The following is a 23821-nucleotide window of genomic DNA, read 5'->3' as shown; positions in this document are numbered from 1 at the left end:
AAATTGTTAAAGAGGTGTGAAAGGAAACAGAATGCAGGATTAGGTTTTGGTTAGGAGTATCACACTTTCCTGAACTGATGTGGTTAGGTGGGTAAGATTTCCATGATCATGTTAAGAATGGAAAATTATTTTTAAGATGAGAAAGAGAATATAAATGATCTCAGGAAATGGACAGTGGGGATAAAGACTGATGAAATGCAAGATGTGAACTTAGGAACTGGAGTTGGGAAGTAAATAAATATGAGAGATTGTAACACAGTATTTATTCTTTTTCATAGTAAAGAGAAAGAATAATTCTGTATTCTGCATTCAGTGTGAAACATTTATGTGACAGTTGCACATGAGAAAAACATGGGATCTTTGGCAAGTGGAAATGGGGAAGTAAGAAGTTTAAATGAACTGATATTAAACAGAAGTACATCAGATGTCAGAATAGGCAGAAGACAGTTATGCCTGAAATATGACTGAATTGTGTCTCAGAAGATTAGCATGATAGTGTCATTAATGAGCAAGTGAGCCACAGGGCTTTCACTATCTTAAATTGTGGCCTAAAATAAGGAACACCCTCCACAAAATCTTTCCTGTCTCTCCCAAGTTGTTTTTTGTCATGAATTTGATCAAGAAAGTCCAGCCACTATCAGAATGTAACCCCGCCACCACCACACTAGACATAATAATAATAATAATAATAATAATAATACCCGTGGAGGCCCGGGAAAAGAATAGGCCTCCGGTATGTTCTGCCAGTCGTAAAAGGCGACAAAAAGAACAAACCACTAATAGGGCTAACCCCCCTTTAGTGTGATTAGTTGGTTCAGGACAGAACTAAAGAAGCCTCGGACAAGCGCCGTCATGGTCGGGGACGACGCTTGAACCCTATGCCCGCCCACAATGGTAACGACACTGCTAGCCAACTGGAAAATGATTTAAATCCAAATAGAGGTGTTTTGCAGGATATGCTTCCTGCAACCACCCTAGAAGGAAAACAAAGACAGAGGATGAGATGGTCAGATGAAGTTAATCGACACCTCATGTTCTGTTATTACCAAGCAACAAACCTAGGAACCAACACAACTGGATACAGATCACAAGTATACACAACATTTATTACCAGATACCCAGAATTAAAATTTTTAACTGAACAACGACTAGCTGATCAGATCCGTGTAATAATCAAAAATAACAGGATACCCCAGTCAGAATTAGAAAACATCAAACAACAAGTACAACAAATACTGGAACAAAATAATGTGCAATCAGAAGAAGAAGAATATACAGTAATGGACTCAAACATCCCAGAGCAAACAAACAAAGAACAACACGCACCAATTAAACAATCAGAGGAAAACGAAATCTTAAGACAGCCACCAGAACAAGCACAAATAGAACACGAAGTGACACACATGTTAGATATAGAAGAAAAATTTCAGCTGACATATATAGAATACAAAGACACAAATACAGACATAAGACCATTCTTGCATAGACCACCAAATAACCCACAAGTCGAAACAACAATAAAAACTATCAACACAATCATACACAACAAAATAAATGAAAACACAACTATGGAAGAGTTACAACTACTGGTTTATATAGGAGCACTCACTACACTAAATATACACACTAGACAGAGATCAGAACCAACCAACACACAGAAGAAACCCACAAAACCAGCATGGCAACACAGGCTACAGATCAGAATAGAAAAACTGAGAAAAGACATCGGACAGCTAACACAATTTATAAGAAATGAAATCTCGGAAAAAAAACCAAAAAGGTTAGGTAAAATCTCACAACAAGAAGCGACAGAGCAATTAGACGAAAAGAAGCAGAAATTACAAGCATTAGCCAAACGAATCAGAAGATACAAAAAATGTGAAAATAGAAGGAAATAAAACCAAACATTCAACACAAACCAAAAGAAATTTTACCAGACAATAGATAACACACACATTAAAATAAACAATCCACCAAACATAACAGACATGGAACACTTCTGGAGCAACATATGGTCAAACCCGGTACAACATAACAGGCATGCACGGTGGATACAAGCAGAAACAGACACATACAAGATGATACCACAAATGCCTGAAGTGATAATTTTGCAACATGAAGTCACCCAAGCAATTAATTCTACTCACAATTGGAAAGCCGCTGGAAATGATAAAATAGCAAATTTCTGGTTAAAGAAGTTCACCTCAACACATCCACATCTAACTAAATTATTTAACAGTTACATTGCAGACCCATACACATTCCCTGATACACTTACACATGGAATAACTTATCTGAAACCTAAAGATCAAGCACACACAGCGAACCCAGCTAAATATCGCCCCATAACATGCCTACCAACAATATACAAAATATTAACTTCAATCATTAAACAGAAATTAATGACACATACAACACAGAACAAAATTATAAATGAAGAACAAAAAGGCTGTTGCAAAGGAGCATGAGGATGTAAAGAGCAACTGATAATAGATGCAGAGGTGACATATCAAGCTAAAACTAAACAAAGGTCGCTACACTACGCATACATTGATTACCAAAAAGCTTTTGATAGTGTACCCCACTCATGGTTACTACAAATATTTGAAATATACAAAGTAGATCCTAAATTGATACAGTTCCTAAACATAGTAATGAAAAATTGGAAAACCACACTTAATATCCAAACAAATTCAAATAATATCACATCACAGCCAATACAGATGAAGCGTGGAATATACCAAGGAGACTCATTAAGTCCTTTCTGGTTCTGCCTTGCTCTGAACCCACTATCCAACATGCTAAATAATACAAATTATGGATACAATATTACTGGAACATACCCACACAAAATCACACATTTGCTATACATGGATGATCTAAAACTACTGGCAGCAACAAATCAACAACTCAACCAATTACTAAAGATAACAGAAGTATTCAGCAATGATATAAGTATGGCTTTTGGAACAGACAAATGTAAGAAAAATACCATAGTCAAGGGAAAACACACTAAAGAAGAAGATTACATATTGGATAACCACAGCGACTGCATAGAAGCGATGGAAAAAACGGATGCCTATAAATATCTAGGATACAGACAAAAAATAGGAATAGATAATACAAATATTAAAGAAGAACTAAAAGAAAAATATAGACAAAGACTAACAAAAATACTGAAAACAGAATTGACAGCAAGAAACAAGACCAAAGCTATAAATACTTATGCCATACCAATATTGACCTACTCATTTGGAGTAGTGAAATGGAGTAACACAGACCTAGAAGCACTCAATACACTTACACGATCACAATGCCATAAATATAGAATACATCACATACATTCAGCAACAGAAAGATTCACATTAAGCAGAAAGGAAGGAGGAAGGGGATTTATCGATATAAAAAACCTACATTATGGACAGGTAGACAATTTAAGAAAATTCTTTATAGAACGAGCAGAAACTAGCAAAATACACAAAGCAATCACTCATATAAATACATCGGCTACACCACTACAATTTCATAACCACCTCTACAACCCTTTAGACCACATAACATCAACAGATACGAAGAAAGTAAATTGGAAAAAGAAAACACTTCATGGCAAGCACCCGTATCATCTAACACAGCCACACATCGATCAAGACGCATCCAACACATGGCTAAGAAAAGGCAATATATACAGTGAGACAGAAGGATTCATGATTGCAATACAGGATCAAACAATAAACACCAGGTATTACAGCAAGCATATTATTAAAGATCCCAATACCACAACAGATAAATGCAGACTTTGTAAACAACAAATAGAAACAGTAGATCACATCACAAGCGGATGTACAATACTAGCAAATACAGAATACCCCAGAAGACATGACAATGTCGCAAAAATAATACATCAACAGCTTGCCTTACAACATAAACTTTTAAAACAACAAGTTCCTACATACAAGTATGCACCACAAAATGTACTGGAGAATGATGAATACAAATTATACTGGAACAGAACCATTATAACAGATAAAACAACGCCACATAACAAACCTGACATCATACTCACCAATAAAAAGAAGAAATTAACACAACTAATCGAAATATCCATACCCAATACAACAAATATACAAAAGAAAACAGGAGAAAAAATTGAAAAATACATCCAACTGGCTGAGGAAGTCAAAGACATGTGGCATCAGGATAAAGTTGACATCATACCAATTATAGTATCAACTACAGGAGTCATACCACACAATATCCACCAGTACATCAATGCAATACAGCTACATCCAAACACATATATACAACTACAGAAATCCGTAATTATTGATACATGTTCAATTACCCGAAAGTTCCTAAATGCAATATAACACATACCGTACAGTTAATAGGAAGTGACGCTTGATCAAGGTCCGTGTCACTTTCCATTCTCAACCAGACTTAACGTCTGAGAAAGTAAAGAAATAATAATAATAATAATTTTATTGTCATTTGGCCATTACAGCAATAGACAATGTCATATACATACTAAAATACAATTAATAGTTTGAAAGAAACAACAGGTTTCTTGTTAACATTATAGTATTATATTACAGTTGATAAATTCTCTTATGTCATAGAATGGGTGGAGGACTAGCCAGTCATGAATTGTTTGTTTGAATAATTGTTCAGGTAATTCTTGAACAGATTGAGGAAGATTATTAAATAATTTGTACCCCATGATTTCGTAGCTGTTGAGTGACTTTGACAACCTGTGGTAAGGAATATAGAGGCACCTATTCCTTCTTGTATTGCGGCTGTGTAAATTTTCTCTGGTTTTTGTTTCTGGTAATTTCTTCTTCGTATAAATTAGAACATAGTATATGTACAAGTTTATAACAGTCATGATTTTCTGTTCACAGAACAATGGTTTACAGTGTGCCTTATATGCAGAACCAGTAATTATCCTAATAGCTTTTTTTTGCAGTATTAATATGTCATGTACACAGCTAGAGTTCCCCCACAAAATAATTCCATATGTTATTATACTCTGAAAGAATGAAAAATAGGATGTTCTAACATATTTTTCAGGAACACAATCCATAAGTCGCCTTAACAGGTAAATAACTCTTGACAATTTACCACTAATATATTGTACATGTTGACCCCAAGATAATTTATCATCAATGTATACCCCCAAAAATTTGACATAACTTGGATCATCTGACAGAAGCTTGTCTCTAAGACTACAGACCATCTGCTGTGTTTTGTTTTCATTCAGCAGGAATCCATTTGCCTTGAACCAATAGGATGCTTGGTCAATTGTCTTTGCTGCACAAGTTTGAAGGCTATTGAAATCCCCACTAGCATGAAGAAATGTTGTATCATCTGCATACAACACAGTGGTGGACTTGATAAATGACGGCAGATCATTTATCATTATCAGGAACAAAAAGGGGCCCAGCACAGATCCCTGCGGAACACCTACCTTGACTTGCTCTATACTCGACATTTCTCTCCCTACACAAACAACTTGCTTACGATTCTGAAGATATGATTTTATTAATTTAAGGCTGTTATGTCTAATGCCATAGAATTCCAGTTTTTCTAGGAGTGGCTTATGCTTTACACAGTCAAAAGCTTTGCTTAGATCACAAAATGTGAGTTGAGCATAGCCCTTATCCTCAAACACTTGATGTAAGTATTTGACTACAAAGTCTATAGCATCCACAGTAGACAACTTTTTCCTAAAACCATACTGAGATTCACTAATTACTCCTAATTTTTCAAAATAGACAGATAGCTGTTGGTAAATTACACATTCCAGTATTTTAGAAAAGCTGGGACTATGGAGATTGGTCTGTAACTGCAAGGTGAGTCCATATCTCCCTTTTTATATATTGGAATTACCCTAGCCACTTTGAGTTCTTTGGGAAAATATCCTTCAGATATGCATTTATTTATACAGAATGTTAAGGGGTACACAATATAGTCTATTACTTTCTTTAGTAAATTACAGGATATGTCATATATATCTACACTGTCTGAAGATTTCATCCGTTTTACAATGCTTAGGACATGACTAGGTGAGACCTCGGAGAACATAAATGTACCAGGGCAAGGAGGACCACTGTGTGTGCTTCCAGTTTGCCCCCCAGGACACCATGAATCTTCCTCCTCACCATGAAAACTTAATTTTATTTGTGCATATAAATATTAGGTGTCCGAAATATTAAGCCAATGAGTTTGGTGTTATACTGAATGGAAACAAAAGAATAATATTGTGTGTTACGAACACTGTTTAAGAGAAAAATAGATAGAACTGTGTGTAGCGCTGTATTTTAACTGCAAACTTCTGCAGACCCAATTGAGGTTATGGGGGTTCCTCAGTGTATATGAGGAATAATAGATGATTTAAGTTATGCTATGTCTAATGTGTTGAAGGTATTCTTGAAGCAGCTGTCATGCTACTACCAACATTAAAACTCACAGTTATTTCAATACACCCCTCTTCTGATAGTGCTGTCAAACAGTCTGTAGAGTGCTTAGGTAAACTTGCTATCCATGTAGAAAAATATGCCAAACACAAGACATTAATTTTTGGAGACTCAAATTTTTGTGTAAGAGAAACAGACACCCAGATATGCTAATTTTCTTAACATACTAAGATCTCATAATCTCTTGTGTGCAAATTAAAGTCCCACAAGACAACTCTTTGTCTTGATAATTTTATTACAAATGTAAATAAATATGATTTTGAACCAGGGGGCTACTTACTGTTGACCACCTGACAGATCACAAAAGTTTATGGTCAAAACTAGTAATTAATGACTCAAAGGTGATCATGAATCAACTCAGTGTGTCAGGCACTCAGTTGAGAAGCTGAAGGTACTAAACTAGGGTAATGTAATATATGCTTCCAGCAAAGTTTAGGAGGCTTATCACAGGTTTATTAGTACTTGAAATTTTCAGTACATCCTGTTCAATGGTTACCAAATGAAACAAAACTAAAGCTAGCAAACAAGCATAGCTAAACAACTCTACATAAGTGATTCATGCCATATTTAAAGAAGCTAAGCTCAATATTTTTTCATGCTAAGGTAAAAAGTGGTAGTGATGATAAATCAGCATACATTAGCCTCAAGAGACATTAAAGATCACAAATCAGATTAGCCAATATAGAGTAAATGTGAACTTCATTGGAAACTCCAGTAATAAATGTAAGGCTGTGTGGAGGATCATTTAAAGTAGAATCTGTCACTCCAAATGAATTTACCATTGTTTTTTATCAGTGCTACAAGCCCTAATTCCTCACCTCCTCATAAGGAGAATTTGAAACCTGCACTGAAACCTAATTCACAAGCTGCTTATATAAAACAGTTTTTACAAAATTTTGCTGGTACTGAGCAAAATTGTAACTGAAGAAAAGTGGAAGTATGTGATGTAATTAAATCAGTAGCATTATTAAGTGGCTCTACATCAGAAGATATTTATGGCCTCTCAAATTTTGCAATTAAAGAAATAATTTGACTTAATATCATTCCCTCTCTGCACCCTTATAAATTTGATATTTTTCTCTGATACCCATTTTCTTAAAAATAATTGAATATAGTATACAAAAGCAAATTTGCATAAATTTGTTACAGTTATCACCAGTTAAAATGAAAATCTTGTTTCTGTTGTGCAGTTCTCTTTTGAATTCAAATTGTCTGCTGAAGCCACAATAATGGACTTGAGCAAGGTATTTGATTCTGTAAACCACATAATATTACTGGAGAAACTATGGTGTTACAGCATTAGGGACTTTGAACCCTCCTTCACAAAGTCCTGTCCCAGTAACAGCAAAAACAACTTGTAAGCTCAAATGGTCAAAAGTCACAGTTTATGAATGTTACTAGAGGTGTTCCCCAAGGATCAGTGCTTAATTTATATTATTTATAAGTGACCTGCCTAGCAATGTTCCATGCAAATCTGTGCTTTATGCAGATTATACAACTTTCACCAATACTGGGAAAGACATAAATAAACTGAAGAAGCAAAGTAAAAATTTCCTCTGATTGTCCAGTATGTGGTTTGAAGCCAATGAGTTAGCTATTAACTCTGAAAAGACTGCAGATATTTCTTTCAGCTTATCCAGTCTTATTGTTGAATCCACTTCTACCAAACTTCTTGGAGAATATACACTATGTGATCAAAAGTATCCTGACACCCCAAAAAACATATGTTTTTCATATTAGATGCGTTGTGCTGCCACCTACTGCCAGGTACTCCATATCAGCGACCTCAGTAGTCATTAGACATCGTGAGAGAGCAGAATGGGGCACTCCGCGGAACTCACTCACTTCGAACGTGGTCAGGTGACTGGGTGTCACTTGTGTCATATGTCTGTACGCGAGATTTCCACACTCTTAAACATCCCTAGGTCCACTCTTTCCAATGTGATAGTAAAGTGGAAACATGAAGGGACAAGTACAGCACAAAAGCGTACAGGCTGACGTTGTCTGTTGACTGACAGGGACTGCCGACAGTTGAAAAGGGTCCTAACAAGTAATAGGCAAACATCTATCCATCACACAGGAATTCCAAACTGCATCAGGATCCACTGCAAGTACTATGACAGTTAGGTGAAAGGTGAGAAAACTTGGATTTCATGGTCACGTGGCTGCTCATAAGCGACACATTGTGCCGCTAAATGCCAAACGACACCTCGCTTGGTGTAAGGAGCGTAAACATTGGACGATTGTACAGTGGAAAACATTGTGCAGAGTGTCGAATCATGGTACACAATGTGGCAATCCGATTGCAGAGTGTAGGTATAGCGAATGCCCGGTGAACGTCATCTGCCAGCGTGTGTAGTGCCAACAGTAAAATTTAGAGGCGGTGGTGTTATGGTGTGGTCGTGTTTTTCAAGGATGGGGCTTGCACCCCTTGTTGTTTTGCACGGCACTATCACAGCACAGGCCTACATCAACTATCACAACACAGGCCTACATTGATGTTGTAAGCACCTTCTTGCTTCCCATTGTTGAAGAGCAATTCGGTGATGGCGATTGTATCTTTCAACATGATCGATCACCTGTTCATAATGCATGGCCTGTGGTGGAGGGGTTACACGATAGTAACATCCCTGTAATGGACTGGCCTGCACATAGTCCTGACTTGAATCCTATAGAACACCTTTGGGATGTTTTGGAATGCCAACTTCGTGCCAGGCCTCACCGACCGACATCGATACCTCTCCTCATTGCAGCACTCCATGAAGAATGGGCTGCCATTCCTCAAGAAACCTTCTAGCACCTGATTGAATGTATGCCTGCGAGAGTGGAAGCTGTAATCTAGGCTAAGGGTGGGCCAACATCATACTGAATTCCAGCATTACCGATGGAGGGCGATACAAACTTGTAAGTCATTTTCAGCCAGGTGTCCAGATGCTTTTGATCACATAGTGTATCTCGTTAGAAAATTAACTTGGGAGCAGCACATCTTGAAACTTTTCACAAGTTATCTATCTACTGAAACAATTACACACCCCTGTTTCTGAAAAACTGCTGATTAACTCCCGTTATGCCTCCTGTCATTGCCATCTAGGCTATGACATTCTTCTTTGGGGTAATTCTTAAGGGACCAAGAAAATTTGTTTGGCAGAAGAAAGCTATCAGGAGCTTCTCTGGAATTACCAAAAATAACACATGTAGGCTTTACTTCAGGGAACTGCAGATAATTACAGCCCCATCTTTTTTATATTCAGCTGCCTTTTGTACATGAAAGAAAACCTTAATGGTTACAACCTTAGGCAGTTGATTCATAATCATAACACTTGTCAGGGATTAGAGATTCACATATCTACAAAGGCAGTTACGAATATTTAGGAAGAAACCCCTCAACACACTACCTGTACAGGCACATGATGCTTTTCTTAATATCTCTAAAAATAAGATCCAAAAAATGGCTGAAAGACAAAGCTTTTCACACTCTGAAAGGATTTGAAAACTCATTAAAAGTAGACATGATTTAGTAAGTAACTCATAACGCAGTTCTGTTTGTACCTTCTTCCTGTGCTTTTTTGCCCTCTCTGGTATCTTGTGTTATGTATATAATGAATATGCAAATGCACTGAACATTTGCTAATTCAGCCCTCAGTGACCCTGCATGTCAGTAATCCAGCCCCCATCTAGCTCCTAGTCACTCAAGCAGAATTATTGTGTGTAATGATGCTGCAGCTCGCGTTGGCCCCTTTGGTAGGTTGGCATCGTGTAATAGGGGTAGTGGTGTCTTGTTTTCTTCTTGTGTTTACTGGTGCTACTACGTTTGCTAGCATTGTCTGTCTGCGAGTGGCAGCAGCAGTGGTTATCGATATTTAGTACCCTTTGGAAGGGCGTCAAGTGTTTTCTGAGTCGGAGTGTGTCGGGTAGTTCAGTTGGGGCGGAGCAGCAGTGAGGTCCAGCAGTGCAAGGACATCCCAGGACCACTGGTGGCACACAGGCCCTGCCTTACCAAGGGGCTGTAGTTGCGAGGGCCACAGCCCCGTTGTCCACCAGACCCAGGATGTTTCAGTTGAGTGAACATTAACCCAGTGGTGAAAGCTCCACTATTTTGAGATAATGCCGTTTGTTCACACATTGCTGCTCACAGGGTCGCTGAGATGAAGAGCAACGAGTGGAGTGTTTGGAGTTGGCGAATTTAGTTAGCCATCCTCCACTTCTTATTATTAATCATTGAATTCCTTGTGTTTATTGATGAAGTTCAACCAGCGGTATTTTTCTGTCTGGTGGCCGCTAACGCCCCAGTTACCTGCCCTGGAGGTTAGCGTATTTTTGCGGCAGTGTACCTTTCCTCACCTTGCCACTGCTGTCAGTTCTTTTGGACTACCTTGGTTGTAGTGGTTCCTTCTGCTTCTGGATGTTCTAAACACTGGATTCTGAAGATGCAATGCTGTCCGCCGGTTCCGCCTTGCCTGGGTTATTCCATCGTTGTGTTGGTTACCAGACATTATGTAGATTTTGCAAGTGTGTTGGTCTGTGTTTAAACTGTCACTAGTTTGAGTTGCCATGCAATTAAGCTAATACAACTCTTGGTTGCCTGTCTCATCGGTTATGAAGTTGAGCGACTTTCCCAGGCTGATCCTTCGAGCACTGTCTGTCTCTTGAGGTCGATCAGATTGTGATTATTGTTCTTTTTTTGTTATATATTGAGTTATTACTATTGGGGCCTTCAACCGACAAGTAATTTGAATTTCTTGTCAATAAGGCCTTCACCCATGAATGCAACTTGTCTTAAGAATGTTTAGTTAGATATTGCCTCTTAATAGTGATATTTTGATGATTGTTTTTTCTTAAAAAATATTTTACCATCTCTTGGAGAAGTTTAACTGTTTTTAAGAATTTTCTATCCAGGCCTTCAGCCATTAAATTGTTTTTTGAGTTATTACTATTGGGGCCTTCAGCGAAGAAATAATTTGAATTTCTGGTCAATAAGGACTTCAGCAGTGCATGCAATTTGCCTTAAGAATTTTTAATTAGATATTGTCTCTTAATAGTGAAATTTTGATGATTGTTTTTTCTTAAAAAATATATTAGTATCTCTTGGAGAAGTTTAACTGTTCTTAAGAATTGCTATCCAGGCATTCAGCCGTCAAATTGTTTTTGAGTTATTACTGTTTGGGCCTTCAGCTGACAAATAATTTGAATTTCTGGTCAATAAGGCCTTCAGCCATGAGTGCAACTTGGTTAAGGATTTTTTATTAGACATTGTGTCTTAGTAGTCAAATTTGATAATTGTTCTCCTTATTGTGAACCTCATTTGCAGTTGGTTCCAAGTAAAGTGTACGTGATTAAAAAAAAAAAAAAAAAAAAAAGGAAAAAAGGAAACTGAGCAACCAACAGTAACTGAGTCAGGCCCAGTCCACACCGAATCCTGCCTTTCCCGAAGTCCCACGTCTCATATAACATTTGTCAGGGATTAGAGATTGACATATCTACAACTCGACTTAAAAAACAAAAGGCAGTTACGAATATGTAGGAATAAACCTTCTCAACACACTACCTGTACAGGCACATGATGCCTCTCTTAATATCTCTAAAAATAAGACCCAAAAATGGCTGAAAGACAAAGCTTTTTACACTCTTAAGGGATTTGAAAACTCATCAAAAGTAGACTTGATTTGGTAAGTAATCCATAATACAGTTTTGTTTGTACCTTCTTCCTATGCTTTTATGGCCCCTCTGGTACCTTGTGTTATGTATATAATGAATATGCAAATGCACTGAACTTTGGCTGAGGAAAGCTTAGTGACCCTGCCTCTCAGTAATCCAGATGCTATCTAGCCCCTAGGGACTCAAGCAGAAATGACATGCACAACAATGAATTATTGTGTGCAATAATGCTGTTAGTTAATTACCATGTTAAACAATGCTATACATGTTTGAAATTGTGGCTTTATTTGCAGTTCAGTATTACTGCTTCTAAAAGAAAATATGTTAGGTCTCAAGCAAAGCTTGAGAATTTAGATCAGTTGAACCTAGGTTCTTTACAGAAAGTAATTGCTGCTATGTATAATGTTAGACAAGAAACTATTTATAACATTAAAAAAATTAGATATTGTTCAACAGTATGCAACCCAAATGGAGAGTGAGCTGAGAAAATGGAAGGTTATGTAAAAGAATGAGAATGAAGAACTGGACTTAGCTGTTTGAAGGTGTTCATACAACAATGCGGTGAAAGAATTCCAGTCAGTGGCCCAATACTAAAGAAAAAAGCAGCTGCATTTAACAAAGAGCTCCATGGAAGTAACTTGGCTGCAGCCGGTGATGGTTGCCTACTAAACTGAAACAAATGTCATGGCATGTGGCAGCTGGTAGTCAACCGGAAAAGTCGCACAGCTATCAGAAAAGATACAGAAGGGTTTGTAAAGAAGATACAGAAGGTAAAAGAGAAAGAATATTTAACTGCTGATGCCTTGTATGATGCTGATGAAATGGCCCTCTTCTACAAGACACTTCCTTAAAAAAAACTAGCTGCCAAAAATGAGAAGGAAGCTAGTTGGTAAACCAACATTAATGGCATATTGTAACACAAATGGAATCATAAATTACCACTCATCATGATTGGGAGACCCCAACATCCACATTGTCTTCATCACAACGCAAAATTGAGCTCAGAAGAAAGTGTGTATTCCTGCTGCGGAGGATAGCTGAAGAAGAAAAAGTTTCTGCTGAAAGCAATCCTTATAATTGACAGTGCTCCCAATGATCATTCTGGTGTGATTCCAATGTCTGATGGTATACAAACACTCTTTCTTCCGCCCTGTGTGCAGTCTTGATTCAGCCCCTGGACTTTTGGAATCAATAAAATTTCATAATCATCATGCATCTCTTGCAGAGTGTAAATAGCTTTACCAAGGCTAGTCAAAAGTGAGGACAGCAGTCAACTTACATAATGTTGTTTTACAAACATCAGAAACATGGGATAAAGTGGAGAACCCTACCATAATGAAACTGGAGAAAAGTGTAGCCACCCACAGATGCAGCTGGGACCAGCACTGACTGACAGTAATGAGCCTTTTAATTTGGAACCATCAACTGCTGACACTTTGTACATTGACATGTTCTGCAAGTTTCTAGGAGGAGGAGGAACTGATGATGATGCTGTTAAGTGACTGAATGTGGAAAACTGTGTGAGAGACCAAACATTAACAGCTGAAGAAATAGTGAAAAGCAAGCGGGGAATGTAATGATGAAAGTGATAGAAAAGGACATAGAGAGCATGAAGATTTCTCACACTGCTGTTGCTGAAGCTGCAGACATTTTCCTAGAGACATTATGCAACAACCACATACATGAGGTATTGATGTAATGCTTTTAAAGCTACTGTGTGATAAAGCATACCAACGTCATGTATCATCATTGTGACAACTAAAAATTCCTGACATGTTTCCCAGTGAATGATACTACTGTACACGCATGCACTCAAGAACAAAGTTTTCTAGGCAAATGAATGTAGCTTTGGATTTAATAAGGCATGTGTTTAAACTAAATTTGAGACAGTCTCAATACTCTGGCACTTCTATTAATCTGGCACCCATATATGCAAATAACAGCAAGATTAGCAAGAGTCTAGTGTAATTAAATAATGTTGAGTTCATAGTTTACTGTTAGCCATAATGGGAAATTTTTGTGAATCCCTCTAGTCTTGTATTATGTGAAACTTAGTAAGTAACTTAACAATGTTTAGTTCCATATTTAACTGTTAACCATTTGAAGAAATCTTGTATCACTTATGTTGTTTTACCATGTGTATCCTTTTATTATGTTTACTTTAGTTATGTGTGGTACTGTAGAGAGAGAGAGAGAGAGAGAGAGAGAGAGAGAGAGAGAGAGAGAGAGATAGTATGTATGTGTGTGTGTGCCAAAATTTCATGAAACATTTTTGTCTGCTGCTTGGGATAGCTGATACCGATCTGCATTATGATAGAACATGAGTTATCAACACTTTTAAGGCTGGTTACTTCGAACTGTCACTTATAGTTGGAGTCTGAATCAATATTTGTGTGTTTTCTCCTCTTCCTCTATCAGTATGGAAAATACTTGAGAGTCAGTTTCTGTATTTGCTCTTCTCCAAATATAAATTTCCAAAGCTTCAGATGAAAATCATACCTCTAGTCATCATGGTTAACATATAAGTGAGGGGGAGAAGTTAAGGAAGAAAAAGAATACATATATATATTCACACTTTTATTTGCTCTCAGTTGCAGAAATATAACAGTAACTTTTGTATACAGTTATGCACCTCATTACATCTTAACAGAACAATAATCATATTGATATATATGAAATAACAGGAATAATGCAATAAAGCTAAGAAAAAAAATCATAATTTTTTTCCCTTGCTTACATTACTTTAACACTTGAATCACCTACAGGAGATGATGATCACATAAAATGATAAATCATTTAATATTAGTCACATTTCAACAATTAAAAAAATCTTTACATGAAACAGCTTTATAGACGTTGGTCTGCAATGTAGGTTTGTTTTAACTATCATTCACTCAACATGGAGTCTTTGCATGAAACAGTTTTATAGACGTTGGTCTGAAATGTATGTTTGTTTTAATCTTTCACTCAGCACCGTGATTTTTGGCACTTTTAGAGGCCACTAAGGAGAAAAAATTACATACCAATTCATTACTTTATTTGTCTAAAAACAACTGAGATCTGATCTATGCATTGTGAAAAAATCCAGTTTCTTAATATCACTGTTATATGTGGCACTGTTAGTCTGTCAACTTTTAATAGTGCTGAAGTCATGTTAATGTTCTGTCTCATTTATATATCAATGCACTTAAGCTTTTCGCATTTACATGCATTCATAGGACCAACAGCAGTTAGTTTTGATTGTAGATGTTCTTAAAATTGATGTTGTATAGAAGAAGCAGTCAAGCTGAACAATACGAAGTACATTTAAATTGATAATGACTATAATGAATAATTGGTATTTGAAAATCATATTAGTGAATTCATACCAGCCCATGATCTAAATTGCAATCACACATGATATTTTGACACTGAAACAAGTGATGCTGCCTTGAAAAAGTGATGTAAAAGTTGAAGTACCAGAAAGCACAGGAAACTGTCCTGCCTGTTTGCTTTATATTAAATTATTCTCAACAAATCTGCACATACTTATTAACATTTATTAGTAATCTTTTTTTCAGTTTTCCTTACAATGGATTGGTGATGTTATATAATGCTGGTTTTGTAATAAGTTAGAATATAAAAACTCTTAAGATTGAGTTATGGATTTACTTTGCATTTTAACACATTATGAAAAGTATTTTTAACTCGTTTACATCACCGGGAAACAATAAATTGCTCTATCGGTACAATGTCATGACAGTGACCAGTATCATTTTGAATTCATGTAACTCTGAAAAGGTTCCTGCCATAGCACTGTTAATCTCCGAGTTATTCTGTAATGCCATTTGTGTTAGTTTGCCATTTCATTCGACTCTAGTCTGTGTTAGATTTATAGAGCGCACAAACATAGTTTTGACTGGTAGTACATTAATAATATTGAATAACTACACACAGTAACAGCAAAAGATAGAGAAAATGGTCTAATCTCCAATAGTGAGAGTGCTTTCCAGTTCATTAATCTTAATTTTAACATTTTTGTGATTACAGAATCTATACCTCATAGTCACAGCATAAAAATTCTATCATAGAGTTACCTTAGAAATAGGTAATTACAACACCTACAATCAAAGTCACAGCATACACTGAAACTACACCTGGAGCTCATTTAGACAGCTCAGGAAATTTAATTAATTTCTCATAGCCACAGTTTATTTACATATTGTATTCTTTGGTATATTTTTTTAAATATTCTGAACAAATAATGAAGTGTGTTGTATAGAGTCCTATATCACACCACACTTGTCAACCATTCAATATGTCATCCTCTAAACTACAATCACTTATTTACCAGAACTAGTCTGTTAAAATTCTCTAAAATGAAATTTATTTTACTTAAAATTTGAGTAAAATAGCTTTAGCCGCAGCCTACATATAAAAAAAGTTACAGCATACATAAAAATAATGTAAAATTTGTTGTTCGTATTACTGTCCAGTCCAGCTCTTAATTTTCAGTCAAAAATTATAATTTATTATTAAAATTACAATTTTTGCAAATTTGTGATATTGTCATTTTACAAGTACAATAAAGTGTAATAAAAATTACAATAAAACTGCCAGAGTATTTCACAATGCAAATTATTTCAGCAAAAGTTCATTCTAAACATTTCCATTCCTATTTTTTAAAGCTGCTCTTTCAGTTTTTTAAACTTCCAGTGATGTAAGCAAATCTTCAACAAACAAAGGAACCAGTCCTATAAACTTCATTAAATAATTTTTTAAGATTCATTATTTTTCAAGGTGTAACAGAACTTCATTAACTTGGTACGTCTCTCTCACATCACATTGTATTTGCAGTCACAAGTATCTAATTTTTGACCCAAGAGAGCTTTTACTTGACATTTCATATTCTTCTAAATGACAAGTAACGATATATTCTAAAGCACCATCACTGCTTTTACTGTGAAAGAGATTCCAATCATTTCATGTAAGTTACAGGAGAGAAACAAAATAATGCTTCGCTAAATATTGTCAGAGGTCCATCCCACTGTGCAGGATCCAATGCAGTATTGTCACTTGTGGCATAAGCCAGGTTTGCTCAAAGCCATCCAAGCTTCACCTGAAACAATTGATAAAATATAATTAAAATATTTGTGCATTCAGTTGAAATTAAAATTTCTTTCAAATTAAGTATTGCTTTCATCAATGTCAGAAATAGTTTGCAACAGGTCAGATAGCTACATATGTTCCCCCAAACACGTCTCCCATCTTGCCCAAACAGTGTACAATATTTTGTGTGTGTGGGAGGGGAGATAGATAGATAGACAAATAGATAGACAGAGAGAGAGAGAGAGAGAGAGAGAGAGAGAGAGAGAGAGAGAGAGAGAGCGCACCCTGAAGTTGTGGTCACAAAAGTAGACAGCTCTATGTTGCGACTTATGCCCCATTCCTGTCTGCTCCTGGCCTTGCAGTGTTGCTGTGTCAGTATTTACTACTTCCATGTGACAAGTTTTTTTTTTTTTTTTGTTCCATGACATTTAGAAAACAAACTAAATATGTAATGTCCTAAACTTTAATGGATTTGCTCCTGACAATGCTGGATGGAACATTACTTTGCCCAAACATAAAAACTAATGGCAGAAGGACCTGCATTGTGTAAGTGATATTGTATCTTCGTCAGAGGTTGTAGGTGTGATTACTGTCTTCCATTTGCCATGAAAGAGAGATGGAAACAGTAAAGTAGATTTACAGAAATGGATGATTTGATAAAGAACTGGTCTGCAGGACTATTTTTATTAATATAATAGAAGGTAGTATCCTACATCCACTAAAGTCCATACAATACAAAATTGAGCATGAGGGTTCAGAAATGTTCTTTCTTCCTCTTCAGATTGTATTGGTTTAAGTCCAGAAAATGTGACAGTGAATGCAAATTTCTTATGGAATGAAGAAATATTGCCATCTAGAGTGCTACATTTTTGCAGACTATGCATTTATTGCATATGGAGGCCAATAGACCTGGATGTGTTGGAACAAAACTTGGGTTTCACAAAATCATACAGGCAGCACTTGAGAATTAATTTCAGTCACTTCTTTTAATTATTTTTATTATTGTCATTTGTCTTTGTGCATAGTACATGTATTTAATTTTATTGATAACAGACAGGAATATGTTACAGTACTTATGGTAATAGCATATTCACTATCTGGGTACTTAGCAAGATTGTTCTAATCCATGAGTTACTGTCACACTTAGTACTAGTTTCTGAGTTTGTAGGTAAAAGCAAGATTAAAAATATATCTAGAGTCAATCAGATCAAATATGTTGTGTACTTCCACATTTACCTTACTAAGCCACTCAAACTTTTTCATCATGGCATCCCAAAATTATTGGTCTGCATCACCCACCCACTGAAAGAGTGTTTACCATTGAATATTTCTATGTTCAACCCTTTGCTCATAAGCTTCATTCATCTATTAAAGACATTAACTGTTCTTGATTAATCTGCAATAACAGCTTATCTGACACCCATCTCTCACTTCAAATTCTGCCTCTCTTGAGATCAACATTTCCCATGTACACAATCTTGCTACTCCACAATGCCCACGTGTTTCCTCCTTGCTTCTTACATTAATACACTGCATACTTGCCAGTAGCTACTTCACAATTGAGAAGCAGACATACAAATAGATCAGTGGCAAGAAATATTGCCATTTAGAGTGCTACATTTTTGCAGACTATGCATTTATTGCATATAGAGGCCAATAGACCTGGATGTATTGGAACAAAACTTGGGTTTCACAAAATCATACAGGCAGCACTTGAGAATTAATTTCAGTCACTTCTTTTAATTATTTCTATTATTGTCATTTGTCTATGTGCATAGTACATGTATTTAATTTTATTGATAACAGACAGGAATATTTTACAGTACTTATGGTAATAATGCTAGCAATCTTAAGTCTTTTAAGCTTCTGCCAATTTAGTACAAGGGGCCAAGTGTTCGAGAAAAAAATTATGCTCTACATCTAGTTTTCTCTACACTTCCTTCCATTAGTTACCACCACTAATAGTTCATGCTTTTGTGTGGCTCTTTTCATTAATTCCACTTGCCTCTGCATCAAATTAGTTTTTTGCTTTACAAGACATTGTTTCTTCTTGAGATTTCTCCATTTCTGCCATCAGCGTGTAATGTGATATTCCAGTTTCAGTTCTTCTCTGTCCTATATCTCCCTTGCCTCAGGATCCTTTGTTACCTTTCTACTGCGAACAATCTCATTTCCTAAACCACTGTTATCAATTATGCTAGATGAGAGAAGCTCAACTTTGACTGTTAGTGTATGACTGCTTTTGTCAGGAGCTTGCCTGCTGCTTCCTGACAAGCTAAAGCTTTTTGTTTTCAGAATGAGATTTTCACTCTGCAGCGGAGTGTGCGCTGATATGAAACTTCCTGGCAGATTAAAACTGTGTGCCCGACCGAGACTCGAACTCGGGACCTTTGCCTTTCGCGGGCAAGTGCTCTACCAACTGAGCTACCGAAGCACGACTCACGCCCGGCCCTTTTTGTTTTGTTTATTTCTTGTAGTTTAATTGCCAATACCTCTTTCCTCAGAGGTACTTCACACATATTTTACCACATCTAAATTTATTTCCACTTGCTTTCATATCTTTGCTTTATAAAGAATTTACATACACAGTTTCTGCCTAACTGCAGTTCAGTTTCTTGTCATTTAGTGATTATTCAGAAATCAAGACATTTAATAGGACAAAAATGAGCACAATCTCTTGATTGCACAGTAGCTCAATAACTGCTTCTATTATTGTGTACAAATAAAATTTTCTTTGTTCTATAAGGCATACAGTATCATGAGAACAAACTTATTTGGAAGCTTGATGGCCAGCCCTAATTCCACTACAAATGCATTTTTCTAGGTTATCCTTGTCCTTCATGGATGTGCACTAATAACATAGTTTCTCATTTGCTGGTACTATTAAATTTCCCCACACTGCATATGTCAGTAACAGATAGTTGTCTAAGGAGCCCTGCACCAAACTTTCATATTGTGTCCGGAATCTGTTGCTGTGCAATTTCTAGTTGCTTATCAATCTATCTCACCCCCACTAGATGTTCTATATTTCCTCATATAGTGTTTCTCTCCTCTCAATACCAGTGTTCTTTTCCTTATCACCTTCATAAATTATGTAATGAAAGAATATCAACAATGTTACAAAAGGATAGATTGCTACTTATCACCATAAAGACGATATGTTGAACTGGAGACAGGCACAGCGAAAATACTGTTACATATAAGATTTCAGCACAAGCCTTCTTCAGAAAAGGAAACACACACGCACAACCACACAAGCAGGCACACCTCACACGCACATAACCACTAACTCCAGCGGCTACAGCCAGGATGCTGCTAAACGTGTAATCTTTTCAGTGAGTAGCAATTAGTCATTTTCATATTATTGTTGATATTCCAATGTGGACTTTCCATTGTTTTAATGAAAGAAATAGTTCACATGGAAATCAAATTATGTTTTCCTTCCCTCTGTTGTATATGACCACTATTGTAGTAGCACAAAATACCTTTATAACTCAGGGTACATTAATATTCGATGCCTTAAGGAAGTGTGTTTGGCTCAATACTCTTCTTGATCTATATCAGCGATTTTCCTCAAAATGTAAAACGTGATGCAACATACTGTTTTCTGCCAGCAGTCACATTCTAATCGGTGATGAGTCACCAAGTGTACTAAACAAAAAAGCTAAAGAAGCACTCATGAAGGTCAACAGAAAGCAACAAATCAACCCTACATGTAAAAAAATAATAACTGTATTAGTTTCCACATAAGCAGAAAACCCAATGGTAATCCTCTTAAAGTAGTAGAAGAGTTAATAGGATGAGCACCGTGAACAGAATTTCTCGGATGCATGGCGGCTCGCTGTTAAAGTGAACTGAGTATATTACTGCCCTTGGGAAGTGAATAGCTTCAGCTCGGTATGTACTAAAAATAATAAATTCAGTTGTAGCAGCTCGTGCACTAGAGTAACTTATTTTGCATGTGTTCATTCCATAATTAGTTGTGATGTAAACTTCTGTGGAACAAATGAGCAGAGTGTACAAACCATCTTTAAGCTGCAAATAAGGGCTGTACAAATTGTCACAAAAAGGAGCAAGAGAACTCACTACACCGAGTTGCTTAAATCGATGAGTTTCTTGACTGTTCCACGTGAATACATTTTGCAAATAGTGATCTACATAAAAGACATTGACCAGTACCAAATGAACAGGTATCCTGCTACTAGTGTAGGTCAGTGTGAGTGCGCTGAGTGTAGCTTTGCCACACTAGTGTACTTATATCAGTTGCAAACTGTATCAGCAAGCAGCCACTAAAGGCCACCTATAGGAAGTGTGCACATGGCACAGTATTTTCCATGCCATCTACCTGTGACTTGCACCTATATATTCACACAGAGCAGTACTGACTCACTCTCATTATGTTCTTTTAGTTATACTGCTTACATCAGTTGTTTTGTGTATTGCTTACGTTGCACCTTCTGTATTATTCTTTTGTCTTGTTACGTATGGGGCCATGAGAGGGTTCATTCTGTTATTGTTCAGAGTTTATGAATAAAGCCATATTTGTGTTACTTGACTCAGTTTCATATATTACTTGACTCAGTTTCATGTATTACTTGGTTACTACATGTGGAACCAGATCCAACCAGCAGTTACATCTCAGTACGAAAGACAAAACAAAAAGCCAGAATAGTGAGCTGTATGGATTGATAAAGTACTGTGTTCTGGACTTGTTGGGCCAATCAAGTGCTACTGACCGCTGTGTCATCCTTCGCCAATGGCATTATTAGGTGCAGTACTAGTCAAGTAGGGCAGTTGGCTTCACAAGGTCAAGTGCTCTCTTTACCAGTCCTCCCTGGCAGTAGCAGGAATCGAACCTAGGTCTCCCACATGGCAGTCTGCTGTGCTGTTCACTCAACTATGGAGGTGGACAGTCTTTCATACAATGGAATTAAATTATACAAAAAACCTTCCACAAGTGATCAAAGCTGAAAGTGAAATAGATGCTTTCAGAAATAACAAAAAATTATCTGCTAGCAAAGTGTTTTTATAACATCAAGGATCACCAGAAATGAGATGTAAGTAATCTTGAGAACTGTGCTAATTATTAGAGTCATTTTACAATACATCCAACAGAATAATGAAATATGATGTAAAAACATGTAATATAGTAAAGCAAATAATGTATTAATCTATTTATTACATATAGTTATATAATCTACTGTGTTAACAACATCCATAAAATTCACAATGTTCTAGGGACGGATAAACTAATAAATAAATAAATAAATTGATTGGTTTGACTGCATCAGATTTTCATCATCCTGGTTCATTGATATTCCTCAAACTGATTCTAATTGGCAGACTTTATCATTACACTAACCTGAACGCATGTTGTGAGTAACATATTTGGAGGATGCAGCTCAAAAGTGGTGGCAAGTAATAAAACGTACACAACTAATCAAGATTTTTTTTAATGAAATGTAATAAACAGGTAAAGTTATTTCTGTGCCTTACACAAGACAGTCAGCTGGAAGTCCGCACTGCGAGCTGAGCTTTACGACAGTTGCACAGCCATTTGATAATTCTCGCATTTCGTTCAACGATGGAAGGCTGCTCAGCCTGACGTGGTGTGTTTCCACTAGTGCTTCCACTTCCCCATGGACCCCATGCAACAGCAGAGTCTACAGAGCTGACACTTTCAAAGTAGACTGGTGATGACGAACCAGACATAGGTGTTGACATTGATCTGTTGACATGACAGAACAATACATGTAACATAATTTGTGTTTGCTTTACCTGTTAGACTTAAAGGAAACCTCAGATGGTGAAATCTGAAAAAAAATGTGGTGGTGAAATGTGTCTTTATAAGCAGTATCAGTAATATTATTGATCAAAATACTAGTATTGTACATAATGCATTGAGTTTTCAGACATAAGTGTTTGTGGTAAAAATAAGTAATGTTGAGTAATTATGACACTCATAATACAAAGTCACATTTCACTGCAGTAGTTCTTTCCTGCCATATAACTCTTGATAGAAGTTTTCTTTTTCCTTCAGTTTGTCCTTCCTCGACCAAAAACTATAAGAAATTTATGCACAAAGATCAATTAGTTGGTCATCTCGATTTTATTACAAAGAAAGATAGAAAACTAATTTTCAGCATTATCTTTGTTTATAGTAGTGCAAATGCTTTTCAGAGTGAGACTTCAGAAAGTTTTTAATAATGTCTCTTTTTGGTTAACAGTAACTCTATCACTGTCATGAAGACTGGTTTGAAAACCAGTGTATCACTAAGCACTGGAAGTAGCATGCCTTGGGTTCATCTGATCTGTTGAATGTCATACTTCACCAGTAATAACTGCTGACAATATTTCACACTGTTCAGGTTAGACAGCCCTAGCACATTTGGGCGTGTAGTGGTGCTGTGAAGTGGGTGACATGTAAAAGCATAGAAAATGAGCAAAAATACTGTTGAATGTATAATTTTCAAGGTTGCTGGGCTGATTGGTTATGGTGTTGGTGACATTGAATAGGAAGGGGTGGGCAAGTAATAAGGGGTGACATATAAACTATAACCAAAATGTAACCATAATTGCTTAGAGGTGACACACAAACTATAACC

At 36.5% G+C, this 23821-nt stretch overlaps 1 protein-coding gene across 1 annotated transcript in view; it reads right to left on the bottom strand.

The window, feature by feature from the left end:
- Positions 1-14708: 14708 nt before the first annotated feature.
- LOC126194870 (protein FAM110B) overlaps positions 14709-23821 on the bottom strand; it is a 518773-nt gene continuing 509660 nt past the window's right edge. The window contains exons 9-10 of the mRNA XM_049933214.1: positions 22713-22944; positions 14709-17226 (exon numbers count right to left, since the gene is read on the bottom strand). Coding sequence (XP_049789171.1) covers positions 22722-22944 — 223 coding nt within the window. The 3' untranslated portion in view covers positions 14709-17226; positions 22713-22721. The remainder of the gene's footprint in view (positions 17227-22712; positions 22945-23821) is intronic.

This window comes from Schistocerca nitens, chromosome 7 (assembly GCF_023898315.1).
Source record: "Schistocerca nitens isolate TAMUIC-IGC-003100 chromosome 7, iqSchNite1.1, whole genome shotgun sequence".
NCBI classification, from domain to species: domain Eukaryota; kingdom Metazoa; phylum Arthropoda; class Insecta; order Orthoptera; family Acrididae; genus Schistocerca; species Schistocerca nitens.
This window is presented reverse-complemented; position numbering and strand designations above follow the sequence as displayed.